This window comes from Dasypus novemcinctus, chromosome 10 (assembly GCF_030445035.2).
Source record: "Dasypus novemcinctus isolate mDasNov1 chromosome 10, mDasNov1.1.hap2, whole genome shotgun sequence".
Taxonomy (NCBI): Eukaryota; Metazoa; Chordata; class Mammalia; order Cingulata; family Dasypodidae; genus Dasypus; species Dasypus novemcinctus.
This window is the reverse complement of record NC_080682.1, coordinates 10,385,593-10,404,151: the sequence shown is the minus strand read 5'-3', so window position 1 is coordinate 10,404,151 and position 18,559 is coordinate 10,385,593. Positions and strand designations below refer to the sequence as shown.

Here is an 18,559-nt window from a genome sequence, read left to right as displayed (position 1 = left end):
GCACTCCCTTGGGGAGAGCGCAGGAGAAGGCAATGGTCGCCGGTCAGAGCGCAGAGCTGAGGACTGCTAAAAGGGCTTGAAAGAGCAGCAGTGAGCTCCTGTCCTGTGCCCCAGCCCTCCTGCTGGGGTTAGATCTAACAAGGCAAGGCGTGTGGTGCAGATGCGGGAGAATTCCCGAGCCCCAGCCCCTGCCCTCCTGGGATCACATTCTGTGGGGGCTCATAGGCAAACCCATTTAAAATACAGAACAAAAGAAATGCATTAAACAAGCTGCAGGCCATAGTTTCACTCATCAATAAACTCCTGCCTGGCTTGCCAAATATGTTACTGGATTTCGTTTAGGTTCTTTGACTATGCTGGAGAAATGGATTTCAAGAGCACGTTGGGGGAGTTAGGCCAGTAATGTATTCAGGTAGGGAGGGATGAGAAATGGGAGCTCAGGGGTCCCAGGTAAAGGGGAAGGGGTTGAGAAGTGACAAAGTGGCCTGATTTACAGGCTACAATTCCTCATTATAGGTTATAACTGCCCAGGTTTTACTTGCGTGGTGATCCAAGCTGGGGAGAAGCAGCTGGAGCCCAGGTCCAGAGGCAAGAGAGCACAAGAGAAGTCCGGGGCGGCACTGCTTTTTAAACTACTAATTATTTCACCTCTTTGCTAATGACAGGGGAGGAGTTCCAGCTGTTCACCACTTTGATTGCTTATTTCCCCCATCAATCTCCCAGGAGGGCCCAGTGACAAAGTCCTTGGGGGAGTATCTGGGGCCACTCGTGGTTCCGGAGGAAGTCTTCTTCTGGGTGGCAGATTCTGGCGGAGGGTCTTCCAGCAGCCATCTCTGGGTTGCTGATGTCCACGTGGGCTTCTTGCCAGGTTCCAGATCCGTCTATTGATTCCCTATCTCACTAGCCTGCTTCATTATGGCACTGTAGCAACAGCAACATATGCCAATATCTAAAATATTTGTCCATAAGAGACTGGTTAAGAGATGATGGGATAGCAATCTGATGGAATACGTGCAACTATTAGGAAGGTCAAGGCCAACGGCTCTGTACAGAAATGAAGCAGATTGCAAAATATGGGGCAAAGTGGAGCAAGGAAGGTGCACGGTGTGTGCGTGGTGTGCTACCATGGGTCACCAACTGACATGTGCAGCTGCAGCTCATGAGGGACACAAGGAAACGTGACAGTGGAAGCCTCTGGGCAGAGGGACTGGGAGGCTGGGGTTTGGGAGTGATAAGGGGGTTAATGTTTGTTTTCTCTATATCCTCTTGTACTCTCTACATTTTTGATCATGTGCATGTATCTGAAAAAGAACTTTTTTTAAAGGAGAGATGTAGCTGAAGGCAGAGGATCCCTGCTAGCCTGCTGCTTTCTAACAAACACCCTCAGCACCTAACTGAACCTGGAAATTTCAGGATCTCATGGTCAGCTGCTGAGGGAGCCCCCTCCTCTGGTTCCTTCCGCCCTCTGCAGCCTCCCTTAGCAGAGCGAGTCAGAACAGAGCGAGGTGCAGCCAGGCTTGTCCGCAGGGACAGAAGTGAGAGCAATCGGGGACACGGCCCCTGCCTCCGGGCCGGAGGACATGACTCAGATGTTGAGCAAGGCAGGGGCAGGAACAGCCGGGCGGTGATGCCCCACCATCCCATGGGGCTAACTGTGAGGGGCCTGCTGGGGCCAGAACAGAGCAGGTGCTCCAGAGGAATTCCGGGGCCAGAATCCTTGGGAGAGTCGAAGCTGGATGAGCCCTTGATATTATTAATACTAAAGATAAGAACCATACCTGGGACCCTCCAATGAGCACTTAGGATTCCCAGATGAATCCTGGGAGGGTTCTCTGAGCCTCAGTTTCCTCCCCTATAAAATGGAGATTATCTGTAGTCCTTATCTCATAGATGAGTCCAGGGTAAACAAGCTGATAAATGTAAGGTCTTATAACCAGGCCCTTCTCATGCTAAGCCTATGTTAGCTATGACTGTTAATTATTATTAGCCCGTATTTAATGAAATCTAAGATGTCATAGGTTGTAAAAGATGCCACTAAGGGGAAAAAGAATACTGCCAGTTTTTTATGTCCCAAGGCTCTTTCATCACAGAATTTTTATTTTATACTTCCGGAAAGAGCTCTGTTTGACTTAGACGGGGATTTTTGTCATCTAAAGTCCTGTGAACCTAAAAAGGAAAATATAAACAAAATAAACTGGATTTGGAGTTCTGAAAACTCCTTTGCCTTTGGATCAGTGATCACTTTTCCCTAGAGATGAGATTTGAGTGTTTTTTCCTGCCACCTTCTCCTTGGAGCCGTAGAGTGCGAGTGAGAGCAGCGCTCCTGAAGGCAATCCACAGAAAGGTACAACTGGGAGCTGGTGGGGTGGGCGCTGGCTGGCTCCGGCTTTGGGAGTGTCGCCAGCAATCTGGTTCCAGCTTCCCTGGGGGCTCCCACTGTTTGGGTCACAGGTTAAGAATGTTCTGCTCTTGCCTCTGGGACTTTCCTCCAGGCCTCCGACACCCCTTCTGCCGAGCTTTGATGTTAGGGCTTAGCAGGTAATGACACTATGTAGTCTGCAGCCAGGCAACCCAACGCCACTGTGTGATGTATCCTGACTTCAGAAGTTAAACGTGAAAATCAAAGTGGCCTGGAAAGGTTAAAACCCAAACAATTTTGAACTTTTTGCTGGCCACGCTGCCAGCTGCCACAGAGTCTCGCACGCGCTGTTCCCACTGCCTAGACCACCACCCCATCCTCCCCGCTCCCATCTTAGCTCGACGCTGCGCCTCCCGGCTTTCCCGGGCCATCCCGCCAAGGTTAAAACCCCTCCCCGCTGACAGCCTTCAGTGCCACCAGAACATTACATTTTGTGCACGTGTTTCCGCAGCTGCCTCTGCAGTGTGGCTTTTTACTTTATCCCAGCACCCAGCACAGCGCGTGGAAGAATCGATCTCTGAGAGGCCCGTGGAGAGCAGGAGGGAGCTGGGAGCTCGGCCACACTGCTTCCCCCAGAGGCTGGAGTCCAATCCATTCTTTGTTCAGACGTGAAACCAAGACCGGCCAGGCCGGACTGGACACTCGGGACAATGTGTGTAGAGGGGGCGGGAGGGGGTCTGGGAGGGATGCTCACGCCGGGCTGGGGTTCTGAGGAAGTTTTCTGGGGGATCTGAAGGAGGCCTCAGGTTGGGGGCGGGGTTAGAGAAGTTTGAGAAACATCTACGGGGAAGGGCTGGAGGCACAGCAGAGGTGGGGTGGGGACCCAGACTCACCTTGCAAGGCCCAGGCCCCCTCCAGAGGCCCTGAGGGTGTGGAGCTGAGGTCTCCTACTCCGTTTCGGTTGGGAACACGTGGCTGAGAGGTTAAGGACTCACCCACCTGCACTTCCAGCCTGGAGAGCTACAGGCTTGGCCCCAGGGGGCTCTGACCGGCCCTGCAGCCGACCTCGGGGCCAGCTCTGCCCAGAGACCCGGCCTGCCCCCCACCGGGGTGAGGAGTGGGGGGTCTGGGTGGGCAGAGTAGGCTGGGGTGGGGAGGAGGGGGCCGAGACAGGACTCTTGGGGTGCAGAGGCCTGCCCGCCCTTCCCCGGAAGGAGGAAGCTGCACAGGGTGTCTGTGGCCGGGCCTGGGATCCCCCACTCGGGGACTTCCTCTTCCTCCCAGGGCAGGTGTAGCTGCCTCAGCGGGACCGACACCCTGACCCCGGCATGGAGGGGGGCGAGGGGCCCAGACTCAGAGACTTCCTGAGCGGGAGCCTGGCCACCTGGGTGAGGCGGGCAGGTGGGAGGGGGCTGCGGAGGGGAAGTGAGCAGCAGAGAGGCTGGAAGTGGGGTGGGGGGGGGGCAGAGCCGGTGGGGAGGCTCAGATGTGGGGTGTGGGGAAGCCCAGGGGGCTGCAGGGAAGGAAGGGGGTCCCCACTGGGGACCGGAGGCATTCAGGGAACTGGAGAGGAGGGGTGGGGCGGGCTCACGGGGGCAGGTCATTGGGGTTCAGGAGTCACGGCTTGGGGGGTGTCCGGCTGACCCCTCTTGGCTCCCCACAGGCACTGGGGCTGGCGGGGCTGGTGGGGGAGTCAGAGGAGCCCGAGGAGGAGGAGGAGGAAGAGGAGGAGGAAGGGAGCCTGAGCACCCAGAAGAGGTTCCTGCGACTCAGCGACGGGGCCCTGCTCCTCCGGGTGCTGGGAATCATGTAAGGGGTGCGGGGGGGTGGGGAGGGCTGGGGACAGGCTGGGGGGAGGCTGAGGGGCAGCGGGTGGGGCTTGGTTGTGGGGAGGCGGGTCTCCATCTCCGCTCCCCCCCATTGCCCCCTGTGCCCACAGTGCCCCCAGTTCCCGAGGCGGGCCGCGGATGGTCAGGGGCCACGAAGGGCCCGCGGCCCGGCGGGTGCGGAACCGGAGCCACCTGTGGGGCCGGCTGAGGGGCTTCTACCAGGTGAGGGGTGCGGGGCAAGGCTGGGGGAGGGAGCCCCCTGCGGGCAGGCCCCACGCATAGCTTCGACCCTCTTCGCCCCCAGGAGGAGCTGCAGCTGCTTATCCTGTCGTCACCCCCCGACCTCCAGATGCTGGGGTCCGACCCCCTCTCAGGTGCTCTCCCTACCACCCCTTCTGCCCCGACCCACCGCTCCCCCAGCTGCTAACCCCTTGTGGCTTGTGCCCCGCAGAGGAGGCGGTGGAGGAGCTGGACGGCACCCTGCGGCTGATGCTGGGGGCGTCGGTGCAGGTGAGCGGAGGGCGGGAGGAGGGCGAGGCAGGAGGGTGGTGGTGCGGGGGCTCCCGCCCCAGCCGCGCCTCTTCTGGCTCTCCGCAGTGCGAGCACCGGGAACTCTTCATCAGGCACATCCAGGGCCTCAGCCTCGAGGTCCAGAGTGAGCTGGCCGCTGCCATCCAGGAGGTACAGGGGCAGGCCGAGGGGCCCGGGACTGGCCCTGCTGGGGGTACACCACTGACCCCCGCCCCTTCCTCGCTGAACTACTGTCCTGCGCCCCCAGGTGACCCAGCCCGGGGCAGGTGTGGTGTTGGCGCTGGCAGGGCCGGAGCCTGGAGAGTTGGCGCCTCCGGAGCTGGAGATGCTGTCCCGGAGCCTGATAGGGTCACTGGCGAGGCTGGCACGGGAGCGGGACCTGGGTGCCCAGGTAGGGGGCTGGGGTGGGGGTGGGGCGCATGGAGGACCCAGAAAGGCAGTGGGGATGGGGGAGATGAGGGTTTGGGGCCCAGATGTGGGGTCGGGTCTGGAGCCAGGCGGGCTGTCACAGCCAGTGGTGGCGGGGAGCAGGTGTGCGGGGCACGGGGCGGCTCACTGCTGACCTGGGACCCCTGATCACCCACAGCGGCTGGGCGAACTGCTGCTGGAGCGGGAGCCGGTCACTCTCCCGCCCGAGGCCCCGGCTCGAGCTCCCCCGGAAGGCCCCTCGCACCACCTGGCGCTGCAGCTGGCCAATGCCAAGGCCCAGCTGCGGCGCCTGCGGCAGGAGCTGTGAGTGCGGGCGGCCCGGAGCCGGGCGCATCGGGCGGGCTCGGGTGGGCACCGGCGGGATCGGGCCTGGGACGGGCTCGGGGCTGCGGGGCCCCACTTCCGCTCCAGCTCCCGTGCCCCTTCGCTCCAGGGAGGAGAAGGCCGAGGTGCTGCTGGACTCGCAGGCGGAGATGCAGGGCTTGGAGGCCGAGATTCGAAGGCTCCGCCAGGAGGTGCGCGCAACCGCTCCCTCGCCGCCGCACGCCAACGCTCCACCCGCCTCTCCTCCCGGCGCCCCGCCGACCCCAACCCCGCGACTTCGCGTCCCCGACCCCCCTGGCCGGCGGCCGGCCGTTCCCAGCTCCGCGCCGTCTGCCCCAGACCCAGGCCCTGTCCGGACAGGCCAAGCGCGCCGAGCTGTACCGCGAGGAGGCGGAGGCGCTGCGGGAGCGCGCGGCCCGCCTGCCCCGACTGCAAGAAGAGCTGCGGCGCTGCAGGGAGCGGCTGCAGGCGGCGGAGACCTGCCAGGGCCAGCTGGAGGTGAGGCGGGGCCTGCAGGCAGGGGCGGGGCTTGCAGGCAGGGGCGGGGCCTGCAGGGAGGGCGGGGCTTGCTAGGAGGTGAGGGGCTTGCAGGGGAGGGGGCGGGCCAGGAGAAGGAGCGAGATCCGGTATAGAGAAGAGACAGCCGGGCCTTACGGAGAGAAAAGTCACGGCTTGGAGAAATGGATGGGGACAAATGCAAGGATGTGGTGTCTCTAGGGAGTGGGGACTGATGGCGAGGACAAATAGGGTCTAGAGGGTTGGGGCCTCGGAAGGCGGTTCCCGGGGAGAAGGGGCGTGGCTTAGTTGGGGCAGGGCGGGGCCAGATGCTAGGGAGCGGGTACCTGGAGAGACCCTGGATGGAGAGGGGAAAGGCGGGGCCTGGGGAAGCCACCAAGGAGTCCGATGTGGGAGAGGAGGCAGGGTCGTGTCTGGCCCAGGGGAAGGGGTTTGGGTCGCCCGGGTGCTGGAGACGCGCAGGCTGCACCGATCCCCTGGTTCTCTCTGCTCTCGTGCCAGGAGGAGCGCGTGCTCTCGGGGACTCTGCAGGCCTCGAAGGCGCTGCTGGAGGAGCAGCTGGAGGCGGCCCGCGAGCGAGGTGCTCGGCTGCACGAGACCCAGCGTGAGAACCTGCTTCTGCGGACCCGGCTGGGCGAGGCCCACGCGGTGAGGTGGCCAGAGTGACCCCAGCTGGGTCGACCTGTGACCTGTGGTGACCCCAGTGACCGCCTGGCGGCCCTAGCAACCCTCAAACCCACACACTTGGCCTGGCCCATCTGACCCTGCCCCTCACCCCCCAGGAGCTGGACTCCTTGAGGCATCAGGTGGACCAGCTGGCGGAGGAGAACGTGGAGCTGGAGCTGGAGCTTCAGCGGAGCTTGGAGCCACCTCTGACCTCGCCCAGGGAGGGTGGGTGGGGCCCCAGAGGAGGAGGCTGGGAGTGGGAGCTGCGGGTGTGTTCCTGGGGCAGTGGTGGGAAGGGCTTCTGGCTGCACCCCTGCCCCCAGGCCTGTGTGGGGTGTCTCTGAGGAGCCAGGGAATGCGGAGGGGCTGAGCTCATTCTCACCCCCTCCAGCACCTCTGTCAGGAGCAGCCCCCTCGCTGCAGGACGAGGTGAGGGAGGCAGAGGCTGGGCGGCTGAGGACCCTGGAGCGGGAGAATCTGGAGCTGCGAAACCTGCTGCAGGTGCTGCAGGGGCAGCAGGTTTGCCAGGTGAGTCCTCTCCCCCATCCTAGCAGGTCCTTCCCCGCCTCCTTCCGGGGGCCTGACAGCCTCTTGTGTGCTCTCAGCACCCTCTGCTGGAGGAGCAGAGCGAGAGCGCCACGGTTCCAGAGCTGGACGGACCTCCCCCGGCCTCAGATCATGGCAGCCAGGCCCCCCAGGTGGAGGATGGAGGCCCCCCGGCCTTGGACTTGGCTCCCCAGGCATCGGATTCAGCCCACCAGGCGCCTGATTCAGACGCACAGGTGACTGCCAGGGATCCCCAGACCTCAGGTGTGACCTCCCAGGTGTCAGGTCTGGCTGTGGAGACAGGGAAGTCCCTGGAGAAGCCTGGCCACGGAGACCCCCTCCACACCATGGCCTCTGCTCTGGCCCCACCTCGGAGTCCAGAGATCAAAATTCCAGCCCAGCTACTGCGGGGAGGAGAGACTGGAGAGAGCGTGTCTCCCCCAGCGGGCGCTGAAACTGTGGTCTGGGAGCTGAAACTGGAGGGCCCTGAGCTCATGTTGGGGGAGGAGGAGACGCTGGGCCAGGGGCTGGACCTGTCCCAGGGGCAGACAGAAGCCCGCGGGCATGAACTGAGGCTGGAGGGGACCGTCGGGGAACCAGCCCAGCAAAAACCACAGCAGGGGGCTGCCGAGGCTTCTGGAACCCAGGCCCAGGAGGGACTGATCCCAGGGGAGATCCTGGTTAGTGGGGCCCCAGAGCAGGAGACCCTGAGGGAGGAGGTGGCGCAGCTGAGGAGAGGGGCCGAGGCCTTGCGAGCTGAGCTGGAGGCCCAGGCCTGGAGGCTGGAGGCCCGAGGCACGGAGGCCGCCCGCCTCTCCGAGGAGCTGGCTTGTGCACGGAGGGCAGAGGCCGAGGCCCACCAGGCGGCGGAGGCCCGGGCCGGAGAGCAGGCCCGGCTCCGCGAGGCCGTGGAGGCAGCCAGCCGGGAGCTGGAGGCTGCAGCGCGGGAGCGGGAGGCCCTGGTGGAGGCGCTGGCGGCAGCGGGCCGCGAGCGGAGGCAGTGGGAACGCGAGGGGCCCAGGCTGCGGGCCCAGGCCGAGGCGGCCGAGGAGCAGCTGCAGGTGCTGGAGAGCGAGCGCCGTCAGCATTCGGAGGAGGCCGAGAGGGAGCGCCGGGAGAAGCAGGCCCTCCGGGAGGTAGGTCGGGGCTCCCCGTGGCACTCAGGAGGTGGGGTTCAGTTGCTGGGCGCTTGGGGCTGTTAATTCCATCAGGAGCCACTGAATTGCCCAGCACCAGCCTGGGACCGGGATGGCAAGGCCAAGTCCACCTCTGCCCTCCAGGTGCTTGCCTGGCCTGGGACACAGAGCAGGTGTCCCCCACCTCTGAAGCCAGGTGTTTTGGGCCGTGAGGAGGGAAAAGAGTGTGAACCCTGGAGTAAATCCTGGCTCGCTGTCCAAGGGCTGTGTGCACTACCCTAGCCTTGATTTGTCTTTCTGTAAAATGGGGGACTATTCATGGTGCTCCCCCCACCCCAGGGGTCTTCCGGAAGACTGGGGAGATAATGGTGTAAAGAGCCTGGTTCCTTGCCAGGCAAAGACATGTCAAAAGTGCTTAAGAAACCTTATGAAAGCACAGCGCTGGGGGAGCAGTGGGACGGGGAGGCGATGCCCCGGTGTCACTAGGTGGAATGTCACTAGGTGGGAAGGGCATTTCATGCAAAGGGAACAGTGTGTGCAGAAACTTGAAGGCGATAAAGAGGCCCGGCAAGAGTGGGGGCTGGGGCTGGAGAGGAGAGTTGTGGTGACTTTGAAGGTGTTAGGACTCCTTCCAGGCTGGTGAGCATGGAAGGGTGTGTGGGCAGACTTGCAGGGGAAGAGTTTGAGGGGCATTGCCCTGGTGGACGGGGACGTCTGGAGACCATCAGGAGGCAGTGATGGGGGGCGGGGCACTGGCTGGGGCCAGGTTGGGGGAGGGACGAGAAGCACCGTCATTCACTCGAGCACGTTTATGGGCATCTCCTGGGTGCCAGGCTCTGTACCAGGCTCCCTGCTCTCAAGGAGGTGCTCACAGTCCAGAGTGGAGACAGGCCTGGGTCTCTTGTCCCGGGTGGGGTCCAGGGAACCATGGACACCCAGGAGGCACACTCACTTAGACTGGGGCATAGCAAGCAAGACTTCCTGGAGGAGGAAGCCTCTGTCTCTTCCAGGAGGCAATGGGGTAGGAATGTGGAGGGGTGGGAGTGAGTCATGTGGACTGTGAGGTAGGGAGGGAGAAAGGTGAGGCTGAGAACTGAGTAGGGTTCCTACTTAGGCAGGGCCCAGAGTGGCCGGCTAAGGATGGAGATGGGGCGCTCTTGGGAGGGAAATGGGAGCTCCTGGAGGGGTTGAAAGGAGCAAAGCGGTCAGGTCTGCGTGTTGAGAGGTGCATCAGCGGAAGTGGGGGGAGGCAGCGGGAAGAGCGTTGCCGCCCCAGGGGACCCGTGCTGGGGTGCGAGTGTGCCGTGGGGCGAGCAGTCCAACCGCCCATCCTGAGCGGGGTGCTTCCAGGTTCATCCTTGACAAGTGGGGACACTGAGACGAGAGAGGAAGGGTAATTTGCTCAGGTGCTCCAGGGAGGGCAGGAGACCAAGAGCGCAGCTGTTGGGTGGACTTGGGATTAGGCTTTGGGCAGAGCAGGCCCAGGGGTGGGGAAGGTCTGGGGAGAGGGTGAAGCTGAGAGGTTGGGTGTGATTGAGATGAGTCACACCCAGATCCTCTGCTTATCAGCCGTGTGGCTTGGGGCGAGTTACTTCACCTCTTTGAGTCTCAGTTTCGTCACTGGAATGAAAACAGTACCTGCTGTACAGGTACTGTGAGCTGGTGCAGCTTGGGACAGTGCCCGTGACCTAGAAGAGCCTTAATCCGTGGAGCCGGGGAGGATGGGGCTGGCAGTAGGGCAATGATGGTGAGGGCAGGGTGGCGGACTGGAGGAGCCAGCCCTGAGGACGGACAGGGTGGAAGAGGCTGGGGACAAAGGGGGAATTGGTGAGATTTCCTGGTCTCTGTTCCTGGTTATAAGGAGGTGTGGTGTAGAGGTGGTAGCCTCGCAGAGGGTGGGGGGTACAATAGATGGGGGGCTGGTGAGGGTTGTGGGCAGGGCCCGGGGTTCCAGTCTTCTCCCCCTGCAGGCCCCATTCGAACCACCCTCCGGGCCAGCCCCTGGGCTCGGGTGCTGAGCAGCAAGGGCTCATGGGACTTGTAGTTTTCCAGAGGAGGCAGCGGGTGAGGCTGCTGGGAAGGGCAGCGCCCCAGGGGCGAGGCCCGGCGTGGTTATTAAGTCCCCAGGATCCTCGTCCGTGGCAGAGGCTGGCGGCCTTGGCTGCCAGGGGCAGGACATGGCCGGCGGCGGGTCAGAGGCCGCCCTTGCTGCGGTTTCCTCCCGTCAGGGCCCCCGCGCCTCGGAATGGTCTGGCCCGGCTCCCTCGCAGGCCCTCGGGCTGAGTAGGCCTCCCGCCCCCTTCCGCAATGGTGTGGCCCAACTGCCGCTGGCCGCCAGGCCCTCCCCGGCCCGGGCCCCACGGTGGTTAGGCCTGGCGGCCCCCAAGTTCCTGTCCCTGTGGCCGAGGTCCCCCCCGCCGCCTCCCCTCGGCCCTCATGGCCTCATACGGCCGGTGTGGCTCTGCGGCCAGGAGAGCGCGCCCACCGCGCCCCCCCTCTCAGCGTGTACATGCGGAAGCGCAGGCTCCGAGAAGTGAGGACACCCAGGGGCCTCCCCCACCCCCCTAAGGGGCCTGCCACCCCCAGCTCGTGCACACCCATTTTACAGATGGGGGAGTAGAGGCCCAAAGCGTGAAAGGCCTTCGCCTGGGTGGTAGAGCCCTGGAAGCCGGCTCTCCCCACTCTCTGCCGCCGGGGTCTGTCCCTCGAGGTCTGAGCCTGCCCTGCCTGTCCCCAGGAGCTAGACAAGGCCGTGGTGCGGAGCCAGGAGCTGGGGTCCCGGCTGGAGTCTCTGCAGCGTGAACTGGAGCAGGCGGCTCTGGAGCGCCAGGAATGGCAGCTGGAGCGGGAGAGCCAGCACGAGAGGTGCGGAGGGCGCCCGAGGGGCAGGCCGGGCCCAGGGGGCCGGGTGGGCTGTGAAAGCATCTCCTGGCAGGTATCGGAGCCTGGAGCAGAGGCTGGAAACTGAGCTGCAGGTGGCGGCGACCTCCAAGGAGGAGGCGCTGGCTGAACTCAAGGCCAGGGCCCAGCAGCTGGAGAAGGAGCTGCTGCAGGTGAGGCGCCCCCGCCTGGCCCTGGGAGCCGGGCTGCCTCCCACCCCTCCCTGCAGCCCACCAGCCACAGACATCAGGGCTGTGTGTGCTCACCGCCCTCCAGGCCAATCCCCGCTAGGGTTGGCCCATCGCTCTGGCCCACCCCCGAGGGAGGGAGCCCTGGGCGGGGAGTCAGGGCGCCGAGGCCTGACTCTGCCCAGGCCATGCGGTCCTCCCGAGTCCCTCCTTTGTCAATCGGCTCTGCTGTGACATGATGGCTATGCTTCTCTTGCTCAGGCCCCACCACTTCCTACTGAGCTCAGTTACTGTTTAAGAAGTCAGTAATTGTTTATTGAGCACCTGCTCTGCAGAAGCCCAAAGCCAGGCCTCCTCTGACCTGGCTTGGGATAAAGGCAAGAAGAAAGGTGCAGCGATGGGGCCGTGCAGGGGCTGGGGGGCACCCAGTGCGCCTCTTTCTATGGGGTCTCTCTGGGAAGATTTCCTGGGGCCCACAGGAAATGTAGGATGGAGAGAGTTTTGTATGCAGAAGACACAACCTGGCCTTCTGCAGAATGGAGAGCAGAGGAGAAGAGCAGCGTGGAGGCTTCCATGGGGGGGCAGGAACCCGAGCTTGGGGTTGTGGATCCAAGGAAGGAGCATGTGATGGAGGAGAGCAGGCAGCCTCAGCTGCTGCTGAAGGGGCAAGGGTCTGCTGGCTTAGGTCCCCTAGCTGCCACCACTACCACCCTCCCACGTGACCTCCAGGGGCGTCTCCTTGCAGCTGCGCCAGGGCCCCGTGGGGCTGGGGCCCGAGGAGAATGCTGGGCCTGGGATCCTGGAGAGCCAGAGTGGGCGGCTCATCGAGGTGGAGCGCAGTGTGAGTGCCTGGCCGTGGTGGGCAGTGGGTGTTTGGGGGGCCCCAGCCTCCTGGCCACCGCCAACCCTGCCCTCCCTGGCAGAATGCAACACTGGTGGCGGAGAAGGCGGCTCTGCAGGGGCAGCTGCAGCAGATGGAGGGGCAGCTGGGGGGCCTGCAGGGGCGCGCCCAGGAGCTGCTGCTGCAGAGTCAGCAGGCGCAGGAGTACAGCAACCGCCTGCAGGTGGGTGGTGGCCAGGTGTCCTCTCCACTGCCCCACCTCCTGCCCTGTCCCCCTGCCCACTTACTGCTGCCCCCTGCTCCTTTTTTTTTTTATAGTGTTGAGCCCCTTTCCTGCCTCAGCTCCCAGCCAGCAGCCCCTCCCTCTGTCCTCTAGTCACATTTAACTTTGCCCTCTGACCCCAGCCATCCCATCCTGCAACCCCTCTCCCTGCTGCTGTCCACTTCTACCTGCACCTTCCCCTGTCCCGGCCTCCTTCCCTGCTCCCCCTTTTTCTGCCAGTATCTGCAGCCATTTTAAAATTCTTGTCAGCGTCACTGGGAAACTGTGTCTCTTTTTTGTTGCGTCATCTTGCTGCTTCAGCTCTCCGTGTGTGCGGCACCATTCTTGGGCAGGTTGCATTTTCTTTCGCTTTCCTTACCGGGCGCATTCCTTGCATGTGGGGCTCCCCTATGCGGGGGACACCCCAACATGGCATGGCACTCCTTGCACACATCAGCGCTGTGCATGGGCCAGCTCACCACACGGGTCAGGAGGCCCTGGGTATCAAACCCTGGACCTCCCATGTGGTAGGTGGACCCTCTATCAGTTGAGCCAAATCCACTTCCCCTATTTAAAATTTTTCATTCTTTGCACCTATTTTTGTCCCATCTCAGACCCCCTTCCGTAGCCGCCAATAGTCCTTACTCGCCGTCTAACCCCAATCTCATCTGTCCCATCCCTGCTTTTTGCCTCTTGCCCTCCCCGCTAAGGCCTGGCACTAGCACTGGCCTCTGGGACCACCGGTCTCCAGCTCATTTGCCTCTGCCCTGCCTCCAGCTCCCTGCTGCTCCTACCACAGCCCTCGCCTCCCCCGCAGCTCTCTGCTCCTTGCCCCTGTCCCTTGCCCGCCTGGAATTCCACCCCGGTGGTCCATGCCTCCCTCTTTTGCCCTAGGCCGAGAAGGCCATGCTGGAGATGCAGGGCCAGGAGCTGCACAGGAAGCTGGGAGTGCTGGAGGAGGAAGTGTTCGCCGCCCGCAAAGCCCAGGAGGAGACCCGCGGGCAGCAGCAGGCCCTGCTGCGGGACCACGAAGCCCTGGCGCAGCTGCAGCGGCGGCAGGAGGCCGAGCTCGAGGGGCTGCTGGGGCGGCACCGTGACCTCAAGGCCAACATGCGGGCGCTAGAGCTGGCCCACCGGGAGCTGCAGGGCCGGTGAGTCTCCCCCAAGCACCCGGCTCCCCACCGCTGCCCTTTCCCTCACCTGGGGGCTGGGGCTCACTCTGCAGGTCTGATGGCACCTGGAAAACAGTCGCCCCCTGCTGCTTGGAGAAGAGGCACACCCAGCTCTGCTGGACTGGAGGGCGGGCTCACCCTGGGGCCCACCTCCTGCGTGGGGGTGCCAGGTGTGGGATTCTGCCCTGTGGCTTTGCTTGGTGGGGGCCAGTGCTCAGGAGACAGCAGGCCTCCACTTGCACATGGTGCAGCAGCCGCTTCCCTTGGCCCAGGGTCCCTGCAGCCCTCTCAGCCTCTTGCCCGTCTCAGGCATGAGCAGCTGCAGGCCCAGCGGGCCAACGTGGAGGCGCAGGAGATGGCCTTGCTGGCAGAGCGTGAGCGCCTGTTGCAGGATGGGCATCGGCAGCGGGGGCTGGAGGAGGAGCTGCGGAGGCTGCAGAGCGAGCACGACAGGTACCAGCCCGGGCGTGGCCCCTCCTCACTTAGCCGGTCCTCAGGGGTCCCGGCCGTGAAGTGGGTTGGTGGTGGATGGGTCCTGCTTTCCCTCTTCTGCCTCGGGTGGTTCCCCTGACCCTCGTGGGGGCCGGGGGTGGTGGCGGGGCGGGTCCCTGGGAGCACAGCCTGCCTGGCCTCCGCAGGGCTCAGATGCTGCTGGCGGAGGTGTCCCGGGAGCGAGGGGAGCTGCAGGGCGAACGTGGGGAGCTCCGGGGCCGGCTGGCACGCCTAGAGCTGGAGCGGGCACAGCTGGAGGCGCAGAGCCAGCGGCTGCGGGAGTCCAACCAGCAGCTGGACCTGAGCGCCTGCCGGCTGACCACGCAGTGCGAGGTGCGCGGTGGGGCGCGGTGGTGGCCAGGGCGACGGGGAGGGCAGACCTGGGCCGCCCCGGGCCGGGTTACATCCCCTGCCCCCGTCCTGCCCCCTGCCAGCTGCTAACGGAGCTGCGGAGTGCCCAGGAGGAGGAGAACCGGCAGCTGCTGGCCGAGGTGCAGGCCCTGAGCCGGGAGAACCGGGGGCTCCTGGAGCGCAGCCTGGAGAGCCGGGACCACCTGCACCGCGAGCAGCGCGAGTACCTGTGAGCAGGCTGGGGGCGGGCGGGTCCCCGAGGCCCCTGTGGCTGTTCATGGGGAGCCCCCCCCCCGGGAGGTCCAAGGAAAGGCCTGGGGCAGCTCCCATGTATCAACCCGTACGGAGCGTTTCGGTGCGGTCACCACTGGCTGCTGGTACCAGCGCCTGCCTGCCGAAACCTGGGGCCTCACTCCTGCCCTGCGCCCCCCGGGCCTCGTGCCCACCTCCTCCTCCCCCTCCCCCAGGACTCAGCTTAATGTCCTGCGCCGTGAGAAGCAGAAGCTGGTGGAGAAGATCATGGACCAGTATCGCGTGCTGGAGCCCGGGCCCCTGCCCCGGACCAAGTGAGCCGCCCCTCCCGCCCCACTGGGCTGATGTCCCCCGAGCCCCCCCGCCCTGCCCTCCCATCCCTTGCCCAGCTCAGGTTCAGGCCCCCAGCGAGGGCTCCCCTGGCCTTTGCCACCCCCCACACGGCCCTCCTCTCCCTCCGTCCTCCCGGTCTTTACTACCTCTTGTGCCCTCTTGCCCCCAGGAAGGGCAGCTGGCTGGCAGACAAGGTGAAGAGGCTGATGCGGCCCCGGCGGGAAGGGGGCCCCCTCGGGGGGCCACGCCTGGGGGCCGATGGGGCTGGCAGCACCGAGAGCCTGGGGGACCCCCCGGAGACGGAGCTCCCCAAGGGCAGGGAGGCAGATGGGACAGGTGGGTCTGGGGGCCAGGTGACCAGGAAGGTCCCTCCCCCACATCCCCCGGCCCCACTCTGGCTCCCGCCGGCGTCTCTGGTTGCTCCCTTCCTATGTGGCCAGCACATGTACCCCCTACACCCAGCACCCCCCCCTCGCCTTCCCTGCCGCCTGCCCCCACCTGTCCTGATGCTTCTAGTGGCTCTCCGCCCTGGGCCCCTGAGGGGCCCTCTTGGCAGCGCCTCCTTGCACTGCCCACCTGCCCAGCCCTACCCCATCTGCACTGGTACCTAGGACCTCAGAGCAGCAGGGGACTTCAGTGGAGGGCATTTATCCCAGGCAGCAGGGGAGGAAACTGAGGCCCAGAGGGGGGACGCACCTTGCCCGAGGTCGCTCAGTGAGTTAGCGTCAGCCAGCGCAGGGCCCAGCCTCCCGCCTCCACCCTCACCCCGAGGACCTGCAGCCCCCGCCCCGGGAGGCCTCCCCCTGCCGGTCCCTCCACTCGGCCCCAGCCCCTCCCTGCCCTTCTCTGACCCCCTCCTGCGTGTGTGCCTCTGGCAGGGCCCCCCTCACCAGCACCCATGCGCCGGGCCCGGAGCTCCCTTTCCCTGCGGGATGAGACCCTGGCAGGTGGGCAGCGGCGGAAACTCAGCTCCCGGTTCCCCGTGGGGCGAAGCTCTGAGTCGTTCAGCCCCGGGGACACCCCCCGCCAGCGGTTCCGCCAGCGCCGCCCAGGCCCCCTGGGAGCACCCAGCTCCTACAGCAAAGGTGAGGGGCAAGGGGACCCCACCCCCGGTCGTCCCCCAGCTCCCTGTGGCCCCACCGTCTCCTGGGGGAGGGGCTGCCCCCCGTCCCCTTCGCCTCTGCCCTGGTCCCTGTGGCCCAGCGGCCGCCTCACTCCCCTCTGCCCTGCCAGGACCCGGCGTGGAATGGGACGGCTCCATCGAGACCCTGGCTGAACACGCAGCAGATGCCAGTGGAGAAGGTGGGTGGGCGGGGCCCAGGGCAGGGAGCGGGCCCCGGCAGACCCCTTTGCTCATGCAACGAATAGGTACCCGGCCTTGACTGAGTGCCAGGCCCTGTGCCAGCTGGGGCCACGGCAGGGAACACTGGAGTAGGGAGAAGCAGACAGTAAATAATAGGCACACAAATATTATTACTTAATCATCTACAACGGCGTGCCCAACAGAAGTAGGATGTGAGCCATGTGTAATTTTAAATTTTCTAGCAGCCTCATTGGAAAATTAATTTTAATAACATTTTTCCAGCGCAATATGCCTGGAATGCTACCATTTCAACATGTAGTGAGTGTACAAATTATCGAGATATTTTACATTATTTCTTGCTACTAACTCAAAATCCAGGGGCTACTTAACAGTGCAGCTTAGGTCCGATGACCCATATTCCATTGTTCAGTAGCCATGTGTGGCCTGTGGCTCAGCCTTGGGATATGTGGAGGTGACAATGTTCTGGGGAAAGGAGTAGAGAGAGGAACAGGGGTCTCGAGTGTGGGGGGCGGGCTGCCATTCTAATTAGGGCGCTGCAGGTAGGCCTCCCAGAGGAGGTGGCGCTGGAGCCCTGACTTGGAAGTGAGCCTGTCCCGGAGATAGCAGAGAACAGCGGAGGCCGGCGGGTTGGAGGGCGGGCCGGTGGGGATGCGGGTGGAGCGGATGAGGGGGCCCTGGGGGAGGAGGTCGGAGGGGCTGAGGGAGGCAGGGGTCGAGCGCTGGGGGTCCTGAGTGCCGTGGGCCTGAGCCGAGCCTTTCCCTCCAGATCACGAGGTTCGGGAACCGGAGAAGCCCCCCCTCGCCCCTTCCCTCAGTCACTGACATCGCGCGCCGGGGGAGCTGGGGAGTGCGGGCCTCTCGTCGCTGGAGCCTCGGTGGGGGCCCCAGGCAGCCCTTGACCTTGGGAAGTCAGGACACCCGAGAGGAGGCCTTGGACAAGGAGGCCTGGGCCCCCAGGCCCCCCACGACCCGCCCAGGGGCCCTGACCTGGGACTGGGATGAGCTCGTGCCCAGGGGATCGGTTCCTTGCCAGGGCTCGGACTCTGCTCTGCGGTCCCCGCTAAGGAGGCGGACTCTGGGGGACCCCCGCGTGGAGAGAGACTGGCAGGAGCGGGCAAGAGACACCCCCCACCTGCACCGGGGGGGAAGCTAAGGACCACTCCCTGGGGCCTGGGACCTGGGCCCATCTCTGAGCTGCGGCTGGGATGTGGGGGACGCGAGAATAAAGCAGGAAACGCCACCCGGATCCGTGTGCTGCGCCTGTGGCTGTGTCCGGGAACCGTGGCATGCCAGGGCCAGGCAGCCTGGGTCCCCCCAAGGGGCAGGACAGGCAGCAAAGGGCTTTCTTCGGGGGAGGGGGGCAGAGGCTGGGTGTCCCAGGGGGTGAGGGGGATGGCATTCTGAGTGGCCACTGGGGGCATTGGGGGTGGGGCCAAGAAGCCCCAGAGGCCACGCCCCCAGCCCTCTCCCAGGACCCTCTTCTCTCCGTCCACCTCTTCACCATCACCCCTCCCCCCAGGAGCTCATAGCCTGGTGGGGCGTTACCTGGGGCCTGGGGCTGCCACGGAGGGCCACAGGGTGTCTGGCCAGGGCCTCTAGGAGGAAGCCTGGGAAGGGAGCAATTAGGCTGGGTAACAGGATGTGAGTCAGGGTACCTGGGGCCATGCGGGGAGGGTGGGGCTGCCCAGGGCTGAGATGGGGCAGCCTGGCCTTCTGGGTGCTCCTGAATCTGGGTGGGCAGGGCTGGGAGAACTCACAACTCCGCCTTCCTCCTCTTAGCCCGAGCTGGGGGCTGGAGGGCAGAACCCCTGGCCTCCCACTGGCTGGAGCAGCTGGAAGCCCCACCCTCCAGAGGCCTCAGGCTGGAGGCTCTGATGGCCACCCTGCTTGGTGGCCTGTGCCAGTTGCCAGGGTAAAGGAGGCCAGAGAGGCAGCGAGGCTCTGGAGGGTAGGCCGGCCAGGACTCTGGGCCTGACGGTCAGATGGGGCCGCCCCAGTGTGGCTTGGTCAGGACATGCCTATTGTTTTTTTTTTTTTAGGAGGTACTGGGGTTAAACCCAGGACCTCGTACATGGGAAGCAGGCACTCAACCACTGAGTTACATCTGCTTGCCAGTGAAAGTTTTCCC

General features: G+C 64.2%; 1 protein-coding gene across 1 annotated transcript; it reads left to right on the top strand.

The window, feature by feature from the left end:
• Positions 1–3,634: 3,634 nt before the first annotated feature.
• On the top strand, positions 3,635–17,677 carry CCDC88B (coiled-coil domain containing 88B). The gene is made up of 27 exons (XM_058305237.2): positions 3,635–3,747; positions 4,023–4,168; positions 4,299–4,410; positions 4,493–4,562; positions 4,640–4,698; positions 4,786–4,869; positions 4,967–5,110; positions 5,306–5,451; positions 5,582–5,663; positions 5,812–5,970; positions 6,490–6,636; positions 6,771–6,879; positions 7,046–7,182; positions 7,260–8,336; positions 11,074–11,201; positions 11,272–11,389; positions 12,150–12,245; positions 12,328–12,468; positions 13,402–13,658; positions 13,989–14,132; positions 14,318–14,504; positions 14,606–14,751; positions 14,990–15,088; positions 15,277–15,443; positions 15,986–16,192; positions 16,341–16,409; positions 17,198–17,677. Exons 1-27 carry the CDS (start codon positions 3,688–3,690, stop codon positions 17,251–17,253), a joined length of 4,347 nt encoding a protein of 1,448 aa, XP_058161220.1. The 5' UTR covers positions 3,635–3,687; the 3' UTR covers positions 17,254–17,677.
• The last annotated feature ends 882 nt before the right edge of the window (positions 17,678–18,559 follow it).

Bases quoted from the DNA above. Each gene is read 5' to 3' on its own strand.
- CCDC88B (XM_058305237.2), top strand. From the start codon at position 3,688: ATGGAGGGGGGCGAGGGGCCCAGACTCAGAGACTTCCTGAGCGGGAGC. The intron at 5,111-5,305 runs GTAGGGGGCTGG...GATCACCCACAG, and splicing joins AGCGGGACCTGGGTGCCCAG to CGGCTGGGCGAACTGCTGCT. The intron at 16,410-17,197 runs GTGGGTGGGCGG...CTTTCCCTCCAG, and splicing joins AGCAGATGCCAGTGGAGAAG to ATCACGAGGTTCGGGAACCG.